At 43.9% G+C, this 20584-nt stretch overlaps 2 protein-coding genes across 2 annotated transcripts in view; both read right to left on the bottom strand.

Annotated features, from left to right (window-relative positions):
* EMB2771 (E3 ubiquitin ligase) overlaps nucleotides 1–20584 on the bottom strand; it is a 73723-nt gene that overhangs the window by 2723 nt on the left and 50416 nt on the right. Inside the window, exons 19-28 of the mRNA XM_078579160.1 lie at nucleotides 19872–19943; nucleotides 10134–10205; nucleotides 3694–3787; nucleotides 3535–3617; nucleotides 3220–3297; nucleotides 2998–3119; nucleotides 2729–2886; nucleotides 2558–2634; nucleotides 2359–2472; nucleotides 2096–2197 (exon numbers count right to left, since the gene is read on the bottom strand). Of these exons, the coding sequence (XP_078435286.1) occupies nucleotides 2096–2197; nucleotides 2359–2472; nucleotides 2558–2634; nucleotides 2729–2886; nucleotides 2998–3119; nucleotides 3220–3297; nucleotides 3535–3617; nucleotides 3694–3787; nucleotides 10134–10205; nucleotides 19872–19943 (972 nt within the window). The remainder of the gene's footprint in view (nucleotides 1–2095; nucleotides 2198–2358; nucleotides 2473–2557; nucleotides 2635–2728; nucleotides 2887–2997; nucleotides 3120–3219; nucleotides 3298–3534; nucleotides 3618–3693; nucleotides 3788–10133; nucleotides 10206–19871; nucleotides 19944–20584) is intronic.
* On the bottom strand, nucleotides 15861–18284 carry LOC144706242 (uncharacterized). The gene is made up of 2 exons (XM_078579159.1): nucleotides 16364–18284; nucleotides 15861–16034 (listed from the first exon to the last, which is right to left on the bottom strand). Exons 1-2 carry the CDS (start codon nucleotides 17490–17492, stop codon nucleotides 16006–16008), a joined length of 1158 nt encoding a protein of 385 aa, XP_078435285.1. The 5' UTR covers nucleotides 17493–18284; the 3' UTR covers nucleotides 15861–16005.

Below are 20584 nucleotides of genomic sequence, written 5' to 3'. Positions count from 1 at the left end.
TGAAACTACCTGTGGAGGTCAAGAAACGTTTTGAAGGTATGATGAGAAGATTTTTATGGGAAAGTTCATGATTGGAGGAAGGGAGAGGTAAGGCTCTCGTTTTGTGGGATATAGTGTGCAGACCAGTTCGCTTGGGAGGCTAAGAAAATTACAAGATCTCAACCTAGCATTACTGGCCAAGCGAGTGTGCACACTTATGGGACAGGATACAGCTATGGCTATACGGGTTTTGAAAGACATTACGGGTTTTGAAAGACATTGATGGCTTGAACTAAGACTAGGAGGTTAATGGAAATCCAGTCCAAGCAGCTTCCGCATTCTGGCAAGGGCTGAGGCATGTATTTCCTCAAGTGCAAGATTTCTTTGAAGCCAAGCCAGGGGATGGCACATCACTCCGGTTTTGGCTAGACCCATGGCCCCCCAAGGCACATTCAAGACTGAATTCCGTGCCTGATTGCCCTTGCACGAAACCCCCCCATGCCACTGTTAGAGAGTGCTGGGATGGCACATGGACTCCATGCCTTGGAGACACCCTATTAGACCAAAGAGTGGAAGAGTATATGAGGATGCGACAAACCCTAATACACCAACACCCGCTAGGAGGGACACATTACGAGTGGGACTAGATAGGCGCATCCTTCTCTGTTTGGGATGCTTATGTGAAGCTCAGCCACATATATATAGAAGAGGAACCAAGGTTCCCCCATGCGTGTCACATCATATGGTGACAAAAACTCACCCTTACGGTGAGATGTTTCTGTTGGCTGCTCCTCTGACGAAGACTAGAGACGAAGGTTGTACAGAGAGATGACTCTTAGAAGCTTTGACGAGACTATGTTTTGTGCGCAAATGGTGATGAGGATTGTGCTCACCTCTTCTTTGACTGCTCCTTTGTCCAAGTGGTGTGGACCTGTCAACCAATCATGGGGGTGGATGTCTACTTAGAGGAGACCTTTTGGGACTTTATACAGAGTGGAGCACTCAGGGGACGAGAGGGGCAGGTTCGTCCCTTCGCAATGCTATGGGTGCTATGGCTGGGCTATAATGAAATCATCTTCAACAATCGGGAAGCATCAACAGATGCTGTGGTACTAACAGCTGCGGGTTTTACCGCTGCATGGTGTTAAAACCAGGGGCCAAGGCCCTGGCCAGCCTTTTAGGCCCTACATGTAATTAACGATAATATATTTTTATCTAATCGGGAGGGTCACTGACTTTGTGTGATCCCCCTTATCTTTCTTTCGAAAAAGACCAACATTGCAGTGACTGCAGTGACCATAAAGATTGCAGTGGTTGCCAGCTAGCAGTTTCCTGCTAGTGGTCCACATGAACATACATGCCCCTCTTGCCACAGACATGGCACCAAATCAGTACGAGACCACTGATGTTTCAAAAATGCAAGTACATCTCTGTAAGGTTCCTTATCCCTGTCAGTGTTTCATGCTCAGTCAGGCGCCGTCATCTGGACCAATATTTTACAGCCTGAGGCATGCATATAACTGTCATATGAAGTATCTTAATTTGATAAGAACCTGGGAGTTCTTCTCAAGGAGAGGATGGGGAGGGAGGAGAAGACATAGGAATGATCATCGGTGGAGGGAGGGAATGCTGCGATGGATGATGGGGAGAAGAGAGGAGAGGGATTGCCAGTTATGTACGTCACTCAGAAAAGGAATACCGGCAAAACAGACGTTGCACCAAAAGAGAGAGAGAGGAAACAACTTGAGATTACTTCGTGGCTACCTTCCTAAAGGGAGAGCTGCCCTATTTAAAGGGAATTATACAAGGAAAATGACCAAATTCACCTGGTTGGCCACATGGCTAAAGTGCCACTAGATAATATCAGGGATCATATTAAAAGCCTACAAAGATCATTTGGTAAAGAAGATTGGGGGTGGGCCCTGGAGATTATGAAGTGATATCCTTAATTTGTTCTATCTTTCTGTCTTGCTAGAGTTCTTTCTTTTCTTATTGTCTTTTTCTGACTCTCACCATGGTCACCCCTTCTGAAATCTAGGATAGTAACACGATCTCAAGGAAATAGATCATTTGGCAAACGCAATCAAGCTCCAATTAAATAGGTATAGAAACTTACTGCCATCTGGAATCCATAGTTAATGTGATTGTCTGCAGATCCTCTGCTACGAAGAAACCGCAATAGCTTAAGTGTTTGAAGATGACCTGAACCAGCCATGACCTGACATCATGTGGGTAACACGGAAAACATAAACAGATAATTTGATAATGACTTCAGTGGCAGAATAATTCCATGAAAATACGTTGTTAATTATGATAATAGCAGGGCAAACTATTTCTGACTAACGCTCTGAGTTCCTTTTGGCATGAACTCTGACATACCACAGATAATGAGAGAACAATAAGATGAAGGCAATTTTCCAGTGTCCCACGACTCAGAAATTCTGATAACCCTTTAGGAAAAGAGTTGACCATTTTTCCGGAAATTGGTTTTATCTGCAAAAATGTGAATGTCAGCATGATGTAGTTGTTTAATTATGCATCTGCTAAAAACAAGTGAAAAACTGACAAATAATCGTACTTCATTGAGGAAATATACTGCATATCCGTACAATAACTCCTGTGCATCTCCATTCCTAGAACCAGCAAACTTTAAACCTGAAAGAAAAGGCAAATCAAGTTCAAAAGGTGAAAACCTTATATTGTCAGATTGAGGAACTGGATGACATATGTCACCAGAAAGAAAACAAACCAAGCGAAATGCAGGCTCCTGAAATAACGTTCACATAGGCCTGAGCCAGCGCTTCCCCATCGTATCCTCTTTCGGTAATCTCATCGCTGAGATTTGTCATCCCTACTTTCACAATCTCCGGGACTTGAGATTCAACCCAGTCTACTGAAGGTTGAATGCTACAAAAGTGAAAACCATCCAAAAAAACCAATTACAAACAGAAAGCCATACATTTGAAACTTATATTACCAATGTGACAACCAGGAGAGGATATGGATTAGGGCCATTACCTATTCCACATTATCGAGCTATGTGCCATAACACGGAGCATCACAAAATCAGGTCTCACATATTGTAAATCAAAGTGGGTAACAGGAATAGAGAGACGCATTGCGGTTGTTTCACATTCCGTCTGAAACGAGAAAACACAAAAGATGTACTTCTTAATCTGGGGTTTCATCATGAGTCACGTGAATCATTGACGTGAGAAAAAATCAGAGCACTGCATTTACCTTGAGAAAAATGAGAGCTAGGGCAATAGTAGCTCCAGGGGACGTCACATCAAAATTGATCTGACTTCCGTCTACAACCTGACAGCAGAATAATGAAACACCATTTACAAAAAATATGTAACATCAAAAGTTATTTCTGAAATTCTTGAATTTTACACTGGAAAACGTCGAAGGCATGGATTCAGTAAAGCAGCAATCAATGATAAAAAAGATTCAAGGCCAAGTAGAAATACATAGAAATTAAAACGGCGAGAAGGATGAAAAGTTTCTCTTAATTCCCCAAAAAAGATAATGTAAAATGCATAAGAAGCAAACATTATCATCTCGTCTGCAACCGATGTACTGAAAAAGACGATCGACGACGCTTTCCATGAATCCTGGAGCATCCTTCCCCCTCCCTTAAGCCAAAAGAGTAAATAGTGAATTATTGCAGCAATGAAGTTGAGTTAAGTTTGAATAAAAGTCTGCACAAACCAAGCGCAACAAGCCCCAATGCAGATCCTGCAGCAACTGAATAACCTTCTCTTTCAAGGACGTTGTCACCACCACTTCTACGCCCTATTTCCCCCTGAAATAGAGAATAAGGAAATAGGGAGCCATAAATGGAACTTTACGATGAACAGTGAGTAAGTTTGGCATACAAATGCAAGAAATCTTAAGGAAAAAAATTAATAGAGTTTCAAGCGAAAACAGAGTATTCTTAATGAGGAATATTCGTAATCTTCCCTCAGGCAAGGGTAATGGCTTTAAGATGAAAGTAACATAAAATAGAATTGAATACCACAACGAAGCACTCAGGGTGTAATGACATGATACATCAAAAACTGTACCTCATACAACCAATATAATTTTCAACAATGGAACAAATCTCAGGTAAAAAGTTTTTTTAAATCCTAATCAGGATCAAGGCAATCTTGCTCCTATAGATCCTGGGACTACCAATCAACTAGCTGACTCGTCCACATAATTACTGATGCATGACCACTTAAGGAAAAGAAGGGCAAGGCCAATTACTGAATAAAAATATGACAAATACCCATAATCTCGGCTGGCCCATCCTATTATCCTCTCTTTCTCTCCCCTCTTGGTAGCAACAATAAATTCCTTTATCATTATTCTTATTTCATATAGGCCGTGTAGTCCTGAATTTCCATCATCCTCCAAACGACTACATCACTGCTCCAAACAACTGTTCCAAACGACTGAATTTCCATCAGCAGGCTTCCCTGGAGCTGTAAAGACCAGTTGCCTTATGCCACACGGACCAGGGTAAGGAGGGGTCACCAATGGTCTGTCACATTTAACTTTACACTTTGGACAGTCCGTATATCAAATGGGTCTATTTTGCAGGCTCATGGGTAAAAGGTTATGATGGAGCGTGCCAGCCCACACCATCGGAGACATCTTCGGAGCCGCCATCATCATCATTGACAGCCCCGCCGGTTCATGTCCAGGCCGACCGGCACGCCATGGCGAAGGTGAAGACACCCGCACTCAAATACCCCAGGTGAATGCATGACCACGCGTTTGAATGTTTTGATTTTCGTCGGCCCGTGCTCGTTCAGTTCGGTGTTTATCATGTTTGTGTGCTCGTTGTGTCATGTCTGTATCGTCGTGTGTGTGTCGTTTCATGTCGTCTAATATGTGTCAGACATGGGGGGTCCCAAAGTATAAGAAACCCCCCCCCCCTGGCAAGGGCACTTGAGCCCTTACCAAGGGCTCATGTGTCTCTAGTAAGGGCCATCATGCCCCTATATAAGGGAGCTCGATGGAGCCCTAAAATTTCAGACCAGTTTATCTTTTTTTTTAGTAAGAGGTTTGTTTGTCGCTGGTCTCACCAAGAAGAAGGGAGTAGGAGAGGAGAGGAGAGGGAATAAAGGAAGGAGAAGAGAAGGAGATTGGGGAGGGAGATGCCGCTGCCGTCAGCCAGACTCTTCCATCCCGCGCAGGGTTCATTGAACCTTTGTCGGACAACCATTTGACCGCGGACTACCGCCCGATCATTCCCGCTCCCCCATGTGCACGTCCAAAATGTTACTGGCGCCAGAGGATGTTGCCTCTGCCAGTCCGGTGTCACGCCCCACCGTCCAGCTTCCGTAGCTCCAACACCCAGTAGCCTGTTTACAGTGAACTGCCCGTGACCACCTCCAAGGCACTGCCCTGACCAGATGTTTGCCGCTGCCCAATCAATGCGACCGGTGTGCTGCCGCGGATATCATCCATGGTCGGTGTTCGCACTACATCTGCGAACTAACTGTCCGTAGCTTGCACAAGCTGTGCCCCGCCGAGGCGCTTCGCCCACCAACTGCTTGCGCATGCGTCGGCCTTGCTTCGATCACCATCGTCGCGCCCCTCACCCTCTGCCATTGCACCGCTGTGACTGCCTGTGCTGCTCGCAAATCGCCCGACCAGCTTTGACGACTGGTTGCGCACGAAGCTGCTCTGTCAACGGTTGGTCAGTCTCACGGTGTGGCCAGGTCATCAACAATATCCCTGGTCACCACGTTGACGCTGCCGACACTGTTGCAAGCCACCCGCGCGCTGCAACCACGTTGCATCGAGCCAAGTTGTACCACAGCCGACCGTGTTGGTCCTAATGCAAAACCCCTCGTCCGTGCCTCTGCTCTCCTGCGTCCCCCACTGTATTGCGCTCCAGCCCCACACCTTCGCCAGCTGCTGAGTGACGCCGGGCCAACCCAGCCCATCTCTGCCGTACTCGCCTGCACCGGTCACTGCCCATATGACTTATTGACGACGGATGACACCACTGATGTTGTTCCCCTTTGGTCTTCAGTTATATTATCTCTTTCAGTATATTTTCAGCTGCACTCTACCGCGCTTGGGTTAGATTTGGTGAGAGACTATTTTGTGAAAATAACAGTTAGATTTCCAAGGTATGGGTTGAGCCCGTCCATTACGAGCGAGCGCCAACGGAATCATTCCGTTCGACGCCGTAGTCACCGTCATTGCTCCGACGAGGCTCAGAAGGTCACAGTCACCGTCACCAGTCGCCCGCCTCGGAGCTTGGAGTTTGGGGCCTGCACGTACATCCGCATAGGTTCATCGCATCATGTAGTTACACTTCCTTAGGGATTTGCCCGTTGGACAACGTCACCAACGACATCTGGCATCAGGTTAGGAGAGGGCTTGTCAGCCCATCAAAGTAAGAGGCCTGTCTAGCCCCGATTTGCACGGCCATAGCAGGATTTCCTGGTACCTGGCAAAAAAGTTTCCCACCCTGCTGCTCTCTTGCAGATGATACCTTAGCCGGTTTAAGCCCAATAGAGGCAGCACCCAACGCAAAGGTGGTCAAGGCAGAGCCTATTTACAGTGACCTACAATGCACATGAAAGCAGGTATGACACCACTGTCAGGTCAGGCATGAGGACATCTACATGACTGGATGGCTCTAGCTGTGCCACCACGGGCGAAATAGTCCATACATTTAAGATGCGCTAAGGTCATGGTAGTGATACCTGATGACCCTGTGAGGATGAAGGATCACATTTTTACTCAAATTAATTGCTTATTATGTCACGGGATATCATCACATGTTCAATTTTAGAAGGTTCCACTCAAACTGAAGATATTTGGATGGTTACGTTTCAGGAAGCAAGTTATGACTCAGCCCCTTGATATGATCCCGGGCCACGTTTATGAACGCCGCCGGCTCAGGAAGCTGAACCAGCCCAACGGCCCACCAGAAGACCTAACTTAAGGTGGAGAAGTCGAAGGAGAATACATGCAATCTGAACAAAAGTGATTCCTCTCTCTTCTCTTGCCCTCTACCTCCATCTTCTCCTCTTGACCGTGCTCGCCTCCCCATCGTGCAGAAGTCTTTCCCTGCGGCGAAGTCGGTGTCTTACCTCTAGAGCGGTGATCTTTGCTCTCCTTGTTTCCCCTCTACTTTCCTTTCCCCTTTCTAGACTGAACCTCTGGGTTCCTTCCCCTGAACGTTGAATGCAGCCCTTGTCTCAAAGGCATTGATGAAGCCCTAGAGAGCAGGACTTTCTTCTAGCTGATCATTATTAGAGTTGGGGTGTTTATCATCCCTTTGGAAGCGTATGCACCCAGAGGAATCTGTAGAGAGTTCCCCGTGTGCGCACAAGGGGGGGAAAGTTGCTCTCATATGTTCTTCGAGTGTTCATTCACTCAGGCAATTTGGAGCTCGCAGAAGCTCACTGGAGTGGACATAATGTCCAAGGAAGCATACTGGGGATCAATCAGGGGAGGAGCTTGCAGGGGACACTTGGAAAGGAGCAGGCTTCTCGCGGTCCTGTGGGTGATGAACTTATGTTGTGTTCAAAGGAAGGCTTGCCGCCCAGGACACTGTCTTACATGATGTAGAGGGTCTTCTCTCTTACTGCTTTTGGAGGGAGTGAAGGGTGGGAAGAGGACCAGTGTGGTCAGCAACCTATTTATTTCTTATCTAATAATAACATCAGGTTGATCACTGTTTGTGGGTGATTTTCCCCTCTTTTTTCAAAAAAAAAAATCACCTATTCAATTCCAGACTTGAACTTGACTCACCCATAGTCCCAGTGGCCCCTCAATCGAGCACCCATAATTTTATAAATTAACACACGAGATATAAAAGCACAAAATATGTGATGACATAGCCAAGTTGAAAATTTGGAGATTAAAATGCATACATTTTTTTGAAGTTTAGACTCACAGATTCTTTGCCCATATCATAATTGCTCGTCAGAGACTGAGCTCTCACTCAAAAGAGATGCTTTTAGCTACCATATTGATAAGTCTCCTCATGGACTTATCAAATGAAGAGATCCAGATGCACCAGGAAGAACATTTGAATGGGGCACGTGCCAACCAGGATATACATAAGGCAAAGGGTGGAACCCCAAAATCAAGATTCAGTTGCAGGAAGTTCCCGATCAGCTAGTTGTGCGCGACTGTGTGGATTGGACACAGGGTGGGCAACTGCAACCAGAGGAGGAGAAAGTACACCAAGCTTCTTCAGTTCCTATATTCTATTACTTTTTCGCCTTCTCCTTCCATAATAGTCATTCTACAATTCCAAACAGTTTGGTTTATCTGCTCATATTGTATCGTTCTCGTACAAATCTTAACTACAATATATCCATGAATCAATCGCTCGGTGAGAGGATTCTCTTGCGCAGATTCGACATGGTAGAACATATCACATATGATGGACAAGCACAACAAAGATTTGTTGTGCAATTTTCATCTTATTTCTCACGTTTCTAAGTCATGCAGCATGAATACCAAGGAAGCTCTGAGGGATGAACGTTTTGAGATTGGCCTTGGAGTATGATTCATCCATCATCATACCATTGACAGTTATCTGACCAGATGAATAAGGATGTTGATAGTGTGATTAACTGTACCCGGCCATTCCTAAAGTTCGATATTGGTGTCTGCTACCAGATAACTACACCGTTGCTAATTGGTGACATTACCAATGTCCGATAAGGTAAGCCTTTTGGGGATGAATAGAAATAACAAATGGTGATACAGATAACAATACTTGTTATCTGATATCAATACCATCCTATGTCCCATGACCCTTCCCCCAGCGCTGACATGGCACCCACCCCCCTTCCCTGGTTTCTGCCCCCTGCTCCTCTGAAGCCCCCCCCCCAACAATAATCCATGCACCCTGCTGCAGTGTTGGCCCCACTGCCCTGGCCTTGTGCCCCCCTCTCTCATCCTGCACCAACCCCCATGCTGTGAGGAAAGGGGTGGCGGGGTCAGGGTCATGAGGCAGCAGTGACAGTAGATGAAGGGGCCGAATGAGTGTACAACATTACTGATAATAACAACATGATCAGTATTGTTATGATTAATGGTATCCGCCTATCATTATCAGCATATAGATGTAGTCCAAAGACAATGGATATCATCTGAGGTAATGATATTCCCATATTGTTATTAGTCTCCTAATCAGTAGCGCTACCATTTTTTGGATATTGGATAACGGAACAAATACCAATGGGCAACCCCAACCTTGAAGTGCAGCATTCCTTGGGATATTATACCTGATGTCTGAATAAACATATCATGGCTCTGGCCGGGTACTTTGAGGGGATTAAATCTAGCTCTTCTTGAAAAGACGTGTTGAGAGTCTTCATACTATCTTAAACAATTTCACTTGACTCTCCATATTTGATGTGTTTTCGAATTATGAACGTATCTCTCATTTCTGCTGAAAACCTTAGGCTTAATGGTTCAATTATTTAACCCTTGGAACACCTTAGTTTCCCATGGCTATTTTGAGTCAATTATTGACCAGAACTAACGCTGCTCCAGTACTAACTCCATCAAGATCACATTGCAACAGCCTTCTCGTTGATTGAAATAAGGGTTACACTAGATTATTTATTTTATTAATTTTTTGATTGAAATAAGGGTTACACTAGATAATGAATCAATCCACAGCATCCACCAACTACATTCATTATACTCATTTTGTTCTACAAGAGGTTATGCTAACAAAGAGAACGTTAACAGAGGCAAAAGGGAAATAAATAAAATAAATAATCCTTGAAATACTGAGATATGAGAACGTCATATTTAGTACAGCGAGAAAGAAAATAAATCATGTAAGCTCAAACAAATGGCTTAGATTCTCCTTAACACAAAATCTTACTGTTTGTCATTAATTTTTTTTGAAAAAAAGCGTATTATCCTAGTTGTCACATTGGTGTTATTAATTTACAAATGGGGAGCCAAACCTGCAGTCTTTCCATCAGAAAACATTTTTTGTCTAACTATCCTGTGACCAATAAGGATATTGAAAAGGATGCGCATAATGATGATTTACATCCAACAGACTACATCTAAAATTTTTAAATTTTTTAAATAATTGACTAAATCAAAGAATGACAAGCAAGAAATGGTCAAAACAAAAGAACTGAGATGGAGAGAATTACGAGGAGAATCTTCATATTTAATGGATGGGCAGAACCTTCATACAGAAGACCAACAGCAAGAAGGGCAGCTGACTGCAATGGAAGAAAGAGACAGATGCTTCAGACTGAGAAAGCAACAAGAGAAAGCTTCAGACTGAGAAAGCAGCTCTGAATAAGATAGCCTCAAGTATAACAAAATCCGTTGGCATTAAAAAATTGTAGGAGCGGACTTCTCAACATTTTCATTATTTGATCTTTCGAGTATACAGATATACATATCAAACCTTATAAAAAATTTCAGGTGAAAAACATAAAGCTTGCACAGCACAGTGTCTGCTATTCCTACATTCGCGAGTACCAGGCCCTCACAAACCTAGCAGCAGTCTCACAGCTTTGGCAAACGTGAGTTCTATGTCTCCATTGTCACCAACACTGCTTCCAATCATGCCATTACAGCGCCGTCCTTTCAGCTCTTTGTTGACCCATTTTCTTGTGGCAAGGTAAGCAGCCTCCACCATTAGACTCGCAACGTGCCAGCCTCAACACAACTATAGCACCAAGAATCTTTCTTATAGACAAAGCTGAAGTCTTGGAAACTTGCAGAGTGGGGGGCCTTACGAAAAGGGCATGTTTATACTGAGAAGTACAATGGATGGATATGCCTAGGCAACAAACCAAGCATGTAATAATATAGGGTCAAGCTCCATACAAAGCAAATTTTAGAATCAGCATCTTGCACACCTGGCATGGCAGGTGGTCCCCTACAACCCAAGACAGAGCAGGCCACTCTCGCTCCATAGGACACCAACATGCCATTCATCTTCTGAACTGCCACACCTCCGGACTGACAGCCCTGGCACAAGAAGCACTTTGTGGCCATCTGGTCTGCACCCATTGCCCCGAATCCATTGTGACCTGGTGCAGGCAGTGTGCCTCCTAGGGCAATGCAACTGTTGAACCTGGCCGAATTATTGCTGCACTGTCTGCCGCACAATGTGTTAGGAACCCCGACAATGCTACAATCACGGAATATAATCCACTGAGTATTCCACGGCTGAAATCAGTGATACGACAGTAACCGTAGATTCAACAGGAAAACTCGCCGTAGGCGAGGTTTTATCAAGAAGGGTCACAGAAAATCCAGTATGAGAAAGGAATACAAGATGAGACTAGAGATTGAGGATATTATCTCAGAGAGATATATTTGAGATCGAGGACTTGGACGGCCGGATCGACTGTCCTGGCGCGGGAGAATCTCCTGAAGCGACCGAGAGTTTCCGCAATATGATCGATGCCCCCCTCTTGCCAACCTCTTCTCTTTTTATATCCCTTTCCCGCCATTTGGAGACCCGCCTTTATTCAAATTCTTGCACGTGCGGCTTACTCCACAAGTGTAAGGCAGTTTGCTTTTCTCTTTCTTGACATATAAGTGCGCAAGGGGCCCTTATCACAATGCATGCATCAGTCCATGCATATTAGGGAAGGTCCTCAGTTCAAATCTATAGAGCATCATATAATGATTCCATTTATTGATGGTTGTAACAATTGGCTTCAAATCATGTTCATAACCCAAGTTTTGCTCTCACAGTCTGGAGCAGTGCTATGCTCAAATAGGCTATGAGTCTCCCTCTTTGCATTCTTACAGCTCTGACTCCTGTTCAACAACAAAGTATTCCTAGAAACTAGTTAAGGCAAATACTGATGCCGTTGATAGAGCCCTCGTAAGAATCTCAAAGTATTCCTATTCCAACTCCTTATTCCATGTAGACTTGCCTTCCATGAGTTAAGTCGTTCAAACGAAAAGCAATGGCAGCATACAAGTGGGAAAACCATCTGTTTTAGCATGTCAGACCAAGTAACAATTGTTATTCTTTAATATTTTGGTAAGTGATACTCGTTCTGCAGATATCCTACTGCCCACGTATTCAATATGTGATTGGCCAATCCGATAATGCATTCCCTCTATTCCTATGAGTCATTGCAAGTGCGGGCCATGTGTTATAAGTGGCCCACGGACTCTCTTTACTTCGTATCTTTATATCTTTTAATCCAATAAGAGCCACATGTTACAAGGGGCCAACATCAGATAGCTTATGTTACTTATTCTCACGTGAGATGGGTAAAATAAGTGGACCAATGACCCACATCGGTTGACTTCTGTTATTTATTCCACGTGAAAATATATAACATCAGTTAAGTCGCTCATTGGCACTAGATGTAAGATACTATTAAACCAGACATACATGAATCAAATGGGGCTTTTATCTTAAACTTCACTTCAAGAGAGCAGGTCCGCGGTGCTGGAAGAGAGCACAAATTTGCCTTGAGGTCATGATGGGTCCGAGTGGAAAAAACTTGTCGCAGATGCCTAAATGCTCCACTCAGTCAACACTGTAGACTTAGTATGGCATCACAGAAAATAATAAACAATCAAAGGTAAATGGTTTAATTATATGGTTCAACGGAGACTGAAAAGTTCTCCACACACTAAATACATGTATGACATTATCATAAACTACTAGAACCTGTAAATTCTTGAGAGAGATGAGGAAATGATGAGAAGAAGAGGAGAGGAACACCAGAAAATAGGGCACAAAAAGGTTGGAATCTCCATTACTAATCCTTTGCCCTTTTTATACAAATATGCACTGAGGAGAGAGAGAAAAACAGTCCCTCCAATGGTCATATTTTTGAAAAATATGACCGTTGGGACCTATCACATCCAGCTGCCCTTTTTTGCAACTGGATGTCCAACGACTAGTTTTCCAGCCGTTGGAGTCTGGGCCTGATGTAAATCAGGCCCAGTATATATTAGGTCCTTAGTGGACCTAATATATGGCCCTAATGGGCCCCTCACTATTGGGCCCTTAATGGGCCCTTAGTGGGCTCTTAATGGGCCCTTAACGGGCCCTTATTTAGATTGATTTTAGTTAGGTTTTTTATTCATTTTCCTAGGGTTATTCTATTACATGTACATGGCCTTTGGCCCATAAGTCAGTCCAATCTGCCCTAAATGGGCCGTGATGATCTAACACCCCTCCTCAAGTTGGGTATAGATGTTGATCATGCCCAACTTGGACACCAATGCCTGAAACTGTGGGCCTGGGATGCCCTTCGTGAAGATGTCCGCAGCTTGCTCCAAAGTGGGGACGTATTGCGGAATGATGAATCCTTCATCGATGCTCTGCTTGATGTAATGTCTCGCCACCCGTGCATGCTTTGTACGTTCATGTTGAACTGGATTCTTGGCCATTGCAATGGCCGACTTGCTGTCTGAATGCAAGATCATCCCTTTGCCGTTATATAGATGAAGATCCTTTAAAATACCTTTAAGCCACATGCCTTCACAGACTCCCTTCTTCAAGGCACGGAGCTCAGCTTCAGCACTTGAGAGGGAGACTTCCTTCTGCTTCTTACTGCGCCAAGTGACGAGATTACCGCCAAGGAAGCTACAGTATCCAGACGTCGATCGACTGTCCTCAAAGGAACCTGCATAATCAGAGTCAGTATAAAGAATTACACTAGGCTCACCTCCTGTCCTGAAAAACAGCCCTTGTCCGATGGAACCCTTCAGATATGCAAGAACTCGATCAGCTGCTCCTTGATGAGACTCTCGTGGGTCGTTCATGAATTGGCTTAGAGAGTTCACAGCAAACGCTATGTCTGGTCTTGTATGGTTGAGATAGAGGAGCTTGCCTATGAGTCTCTGAAATGAGGTCTTGTCCACTGGGGCATCCTTTTCGTGTTGTTCTGCCTTCAATTTCACATTTGTGTCTACTGGAGTAGCGGCTGGACGGCAGTCCAGTTTCCCGGTTTCCTTCAATAAATCGAGAATGTACTTATGCTGAGAAAGTACAATTCCAGATCTTGAATATGCAACTTCAATCCCTAGAAAGTAGGTTAGAAGACCAAGAGCTTTGATATCAAATGATGAAGAAAGATGTCTTTCAAGATTCTGAATTTCTTCATTGTCGTTTCCAGTGATGATGATGTCATCTACGTATACTATTAGGATTGCCACCTTACCTTCCTTACCATGCTTTATAAAAAGGGTATGATCACCCTCACTTTGAAAGTATCCGGCTGCCAACATTGCTTTAGAAAACTTGCCGAACCAGGCCCTGGGGGACTGTTTGAGTCCATACAAGGACTTTCTGAGGTGACATACATCACCCAAATTTTTACTCAAACAATATCCAGGGGGTGGAGCCATATATACCTCCTCTTCTAGCTCTCCATGTAGAAAAGCATTCTTCACATCATATTGGTACAACTTCCATTCAAATATCGCTGCAAGAGCAATCAGAATTCTGACTGTATTCAGCTTCGCTACTGGGGCAAATGTCTCATTGTAGTCAATTCCATATGACTGCGTATATCCTTGGGCCACCAATCTGGCTTTATGTCTGGCGATTGATCCATCTGAATGGTATTTGATGGTGAACACCCATCTGCTGCCGACTACCTTCTTTCCAACTGGGAGTGGGCCCACTTCCCAAGTACCATTTCTTTCTAGCGCTTCCATTTCTTCATCCATTGCTCTCTTCCACTCAGTAGATGACATAGCTTCTCTGACATTCTTTGGGACAGATACAGTCATCACAGCCTGGACAACTTGTTTATATTCTGGAGATATCCGGGTATATGAGACGTAATTACTTACTGGGTAGAGCTTGGTCTTCGTACACTTCCGAGCTCCTTTACTGATAGCAATTGACCATCCATTGTTACTTGGATTACTTTCTCCTGCTGGTAGTAGTTCTTCATTTGGAGCTTCTTCTAGTGCATGAGGCTCCTCCTCCTCAACAGGACTCGGAGCAGCACTAACCTCAGGTTCCTGTTCACTGTCTCTAAGTTCAGAAGGTCTGCTGAGTTCTCCACCATCGGCTTCCACCTCACTGGACTCCAAATAGATATCTGATCGATCTGTCTCGTCATGGAACATTCTGATTTCATCAAATTTCACGTCTGCAGCAACAAAGAACTTCCTTGATTCGGGATGATAACACCTGTATCCCTTCTGCGTGGTGGAATAACCTAGGAACACACACTTCACTGCCCTATGGTCCAATTTTCCTGCATTATGAACATGAACATATACTACACAGCCAAATACTTTGGCCGGCAGGTTAGTCCTTAACGATATATGTGGAAATTCAGAGGATAAAAGATCAATCGGGGCCTTAAGATCTAATGTTTCGATGCTGTTCTATTAATGAGATGTGTGGCTGTTGCCACTGCTTCAGTCCAATAATGCTTGGGGCAGTTTCCTTGGAATAGGAGTGCCCTGGCAGGCGCCATAAGATGGCCAATTTTCCGCTCAGCAAGACCATTTTGCTGGGGGGTATTGACACATGATGATTGATGGATTATCCCCTTTTCTTCCATATACTTGTTTACTTCTCCACAGAAATATTCTTTAGCATTATCAGATCTGAAGCGTTTGATCAGTCTACTGAATTGGTTATGGATCATTTCACAGAACAATATGATAACAGATGGGATTTCTGCTTTTGATTTCAATAGATACACCCATGTATATCTAGAGAAGTCATCTACGAATAAGATGAACCATCTCTGATGTGCCAAGCCAGATATGGAGCAGGGGCCCCATACATCACTATGAACACATTCGAATGCCAAGGAGGCCCTATGATTCGTACTTGGATATGATGACCTCTTATGTTTAGCAAATTGGCAGCTTTCACAATTAAGATGTTCAAAAATAATCCCCTTAAATAACTGTGGGTGTAATTGTTTCAAAACATGAAATGAGGGGTGTCCTAGTCTCCTATGGAGAAGCGTGACCCGTTCTTCACTCTGGGCAGCGTAGATCACTTTCTGCTCCCCATCTTCCCTTAGTACATCCAGCAAGAGAAGTCCCCCTCTCCTGCTAACAGACGAAATCTTCTGCCCGGTGTTCTTTATACAGAGAAAGCAGGAGTCAGAATCCAAGATAAATTGCCACCCAGTCTCATCTACCAGCTGAATTAAGGACAAAAGATTTGCCTTTAATTCAGGTACATGAAGTACCCCTTTCAACATATTTCCTTTAATCATAATTGTCCCTCTTCCTTCTACTTTTAAGATCCCTCCATTAGCAGTGAAAACTCTGAGGTTGTTTGTTTCAAGCTCATAGGTTTGAAACAATGATCTGTGGGGTGACATATGGTCTGTCGCCCCTGAATCTAAGACCCAAGATACCGAAATCGGTGTAATATTCTTAAAGGTGGTAAATGCAAAGTGCTTACCTGACTGTGCGAAAGATGTGGAGTTGATTTTCTGAAGGATCTTGTTCATCTCAGATTGTATAATCTTCTGAATGTCGCTTCCTGCATCGTCCTTCTCGGTGGCGGGTGGTTTTCCCCCTTCACTGGCCACGTAGGCCTTCTTCTGCTGACCTGGATTCCAGGTCCCCTTTCGGATTTGTTCTTCTTTCCATGCCAATCTCCTACAGTCCCTTTTAATGTGTCCGGGCTTCCTGCAATATCCACAGATTAGTTCTGAGGTACTGCCTTCTTTCGGTGTGGCCTTGGAATGTTGAGGAACTGAAGATGGTGCCACTGAGGAGGTCTGATTGCTCTGAGGTTCCTTCTTGGCCAAGTGAGCTGCTGCAGTAGGAGTGGAGGCTTCGCCTCCTTTGGTGCCAATTTTCTTTCGGCTCTCTGCCCCCTGAAGTTCTGAAATCGCTTCTGCTAAGGTGGGAAATTTTTCCCTGTGCAGCAGCTGGCTTCGGAGGGTCTCATACTCAGAGTTGAGCCCCATCAAAAATTGAAGAGTCCTGAACTTGATCTCACGAATGTAAGAGGGAGAATTTTTGTCACCAGTGGGCCAAAGGAGATCCAGCTCTCTCCAAATTGCTTTGATTCGTGCAGAGTAAGAGGATATTGACATACTTCCCTGCTTCAACGTTCGCTCTTGCTCTCGGAGATCGTAAACTCGGAAGTCACTGTGCATTTCTGCACAGGACTTGTTAATTTCTTGCCACAGATCTCGAACACAGCCGATCAGAATGTAGTCATCCTTCTGTTCTTCTTCCATGTTCTTGATCATCCAGTTCATGATGAGAGCTTCTTCAGACTCCCAGACTTCAATCCCAGCTCTGTCTTCTGACGGAGCTTCCTCAGTTAGATGCCTCCCAAGGTATGCCGCCTTGAGAGTCCTTTGAGCCATGGTGATCCACTTCTGGCCGTTGAGGCCGTTGTACTTCATGTCCAGGTCAGGCAGGACAGGCCTGGTCTGGACTGATGCAGTGACGAGGGCAGTGGCTGGGGCAGCTGGAGTGGCTGGAGCAGCAACTGGTGTTGCAGCAGCCAGAGAAGACAATTCCTCAGATTCTTTTTCTGCCTTTGCAGCCATCCTGGTTCTGGATTTACCCATAATCTTAAGGAATAAATCCTTACCAGAAACTGACGCTTTGCTGCAGCTGATGCACACACCCCAGGGATGCAGAGAACTGCTGAGGTAGCCACCGACAAATAGGACTTCACAGAGTTTGAGGAGAACCCCCAAATTCAGGACTTCAAATATCCTGCTTCTTGACAGAAGACAGGAAACTAATCACTGCTGCAGAAGGAGGATTCAACTCAGAGAGATACAGAATCTTCTGAGGAGAAAACTCCAAAAAATCAATGCTTCAAATGGGTACTGGTCGAGCCTGCTCTGATACCATGTAAATTCTTGAGAGAGATGAGGAAATGATGAGAAGAAGAGGAGAGGAACACCAGAAAATAGGGCACAAAAAGGTTGGAATCTCCATTACTAATCCTTTGCCCTTTTTATACAAATATGCACTGAGGAGAGAGAGAAAAACAGTCCCTCCAATGGTCATATTTTTGAAAAATATGACCGTTGGGACCTATCACATCCAGCTGCCCTTTTTTGCAACTGGATGTCCAACGACTAGTTTTCCAGCCGTTGGAGTCTGGGCCTGATGTAAATCAGGCCCAGTATATATTAGGTCCTTAGTGGACCTAATATATGGCCCTAATGGGCCCCTCACTATTGGGCCCTTAATGGGCCCTTAGTGGGCTCTTAATGGGCCCTTAACGGGCCATTATTTAGATTGATTTTAGTTAGGTTTTTTATTCATTTTCCTAGGGTTATTCTATTACATGTACATGGCCTTTGGCCCATAAGTCAGTCCAATCTGCCCTAAATGGGCCGTGATGATCTAACAGAACCCTTGATGAGTTTTTAATGCTCTCTTTTGTGGGCTGTTGCCTTCCACTGCATATGATGATACCTGATGTTAAATCCAGAGTAGAGAAACTGACCTTGCGTTTAGCTCTCCAATCACAGGTATCGGATCTCCAACCCTTGAAATTAATGGGCTACTTTGTTGAGGGACCGGTAATCGATGTGATGGACCAAGGGACGGACCCTCGTCAGGTGAGTTGGGTTGAAGGAGAGGAAGGGGTGTAAAATTCTGTCTGCCTTGTGTAATGGTATTTCTGATTTACACATTTTTCATTTGACCAGAAGTGTGAAAGAAGAATCCCAAACCTTTATCACCAGGAGTCATAGTGATAAGAACCAATGAAATGCACATATCCATTGGATGCCAAGAATGGCGGTTGTGCTACATAGTGGCATTGCCAGGAAATCTTGCTGAAACATCAAACCTTGGATATCAATAATAACATCTCTGTAGATAGTAGAGCTGGTCGTGGTGTGTCTCTCTGAGTGTGATTTGATAATGTTTCCCCTACTCAACAGAAATGTATATGAATTTCGCCACTTCTGCTCGGAGGATGTTTTGAGTTGAAACCCACACACAGCGCTTGTAATTGGATTTCCTTTGAAAAGGCTCTGGAACTTCAATGACCCCTAGGTAGTGAGACCCACTGCCGATGACAAGGCAAGAAGTGCATCCCACCATTACCTCCTAAGCATCAAAAAGGAACATCCACATCATGAAAATTTTTGATGTACAACCAGTCATGAGGCTCATCTACCTGTGCATGTTCCTCTTCATATTCTGCCATTATCATGATGTTGAATCCTTCCTCTGTATTAACCATATACCTTCCTTCTCTTGATAGCTATCATTCTTCCCTTATTGAGATTGAGAATCATAAGAGAACCTTGACAACTTAGGATTATAAAAGATGATGATGAGAGACCGAAGCTAGATGACAAATCTACAATCGAAATTGTATACAAGCATGAAAAACATAACTGAAGGAAGAACATAGTGTCAATGGCCAATGGCGCCCTTAGCAGACAGTTAGGGTTGAAACAGAAAACAACAACCTACTTGAAACGATAGTTCCACCCCATACTTGTGGGGTTTACAAGTGGGCCCGAACATTATTGGGCCCATAACATAATGACTAATCTGAAAAGGGCAAGAAGGGAAAAACAAAGAAAAAGAGAATAAACATAAGTAAAGACAGCTCTCCGACTGACACAGAAGTGGACAAGCAATTCATCAAGAAAAATAATGACAGGAAGCTCAAGAAAACATCATATGTGCTCTTTTGTCAGAGACGTTTCCTGCTAGATTCAGAAATATTCTGTCAATGGCCATCTTCCGAAAGATGATCTGCAAGTCCAGTCTGAAAATCAGTGTGCTCCACTATGCGGGGGAGTGTCAAAAGATCATTTATATTATCGGTTTGGCAGTCACCTATCTAGCCTCCGTATTTTTGTCCTCCAAATGACAAACCGGATTAATTTTGTTGATGAAAAATACAACAATGTAAGAAATGGACCTCTATCATTAGGGTAAAATAAAGGGTCGCTGAATACTTGTACCTGTAAAATTGTCGGTAGCTCTAGTTCAGGAAAGGATGATGGATGCCGAGATGGAATGTGGAGATACAGCATCTAATAAAATTATAGAATACCCATAAGCCAACCAACAACATGAAATCATAGTAATCAATTTCTTCAAAAAAAAATCATAGTAATCAAATGTCACAATAATAGAAAGAATGTCCAGCCACATTTCACACATGAAACAATTTGGTCAAAGAAACCATCCGCACATTATGAGCATGCAAATTGGTTAATAATAAAGATTGCTAATTTTCCATTTACAATGGAAACGAACAATTGCCAATTTACACAACAGATTGTATGATGGGTAACAAATTGGAAGAAACCACGTCGCTCAGGGCAGGAGAAGTGATGGATCTACAGCAGTGAGCAAAATTTTTCAGCAGTGCAAGAACACAAATAAAGGTTGCAAAGCACAATCACCCTTCACTAGTTCAAACATAATTACTCCTCAGCCGAAAATTACAACTATAAAGGATCCCACTATGATATGATCCTTCCAAAGACCTACCATAGGAGAGCATAGGGGCGTCAGAAATAAAAGAAACGGAATTGGTAGACAATTAATAAGAGGAAGATTCCTCAAAGAAAAGCACCTGCTATTTCTGTATCGAGTGCGAATAGCAGAGGCAATGCTTCTTACAGGGGGCCATGCGACGACCAGGGGTCTATCTAAAATTTAAAGAGAG

The sequence above is a fragment of the Wolffia australiana genome, chromosome 1 (assembly GCF_029677425.1).
Source record: "Wolffia australiana isolate 7733 chromosome 1, ASM2967742v1".
NCBI lineage: Eukaryota > Viridiplantae > Streptophyta > Magnoliopsida > Alismatales > Araceae > Wolffia > Wolffia australiana.
The sequence above is the reverse complement of the archived record's forward strand: the minus strand, read 5'-3'. Positions and strand labels throughout refer to the sequence as shown.

What these genes read in the sequence shown, in the direction of transcription:
- LOC144706242 (XM_078579159.1), bottom strand. Translation starts at nt 17,492, where the DNA reads ATGGGTAAATCCAGAACCAGGATGGCTGCAAAGGCAGAAAAAGAATCT. An exon ending in CACATCTTTCGCACAGTCAG is followed by an intron (nt 16,035 to 16,363) that starts GTAAGCACTTTG and finishes CTCTGTATAAAG; the next exon opens with AACACCGGGCAGAAGATTTC.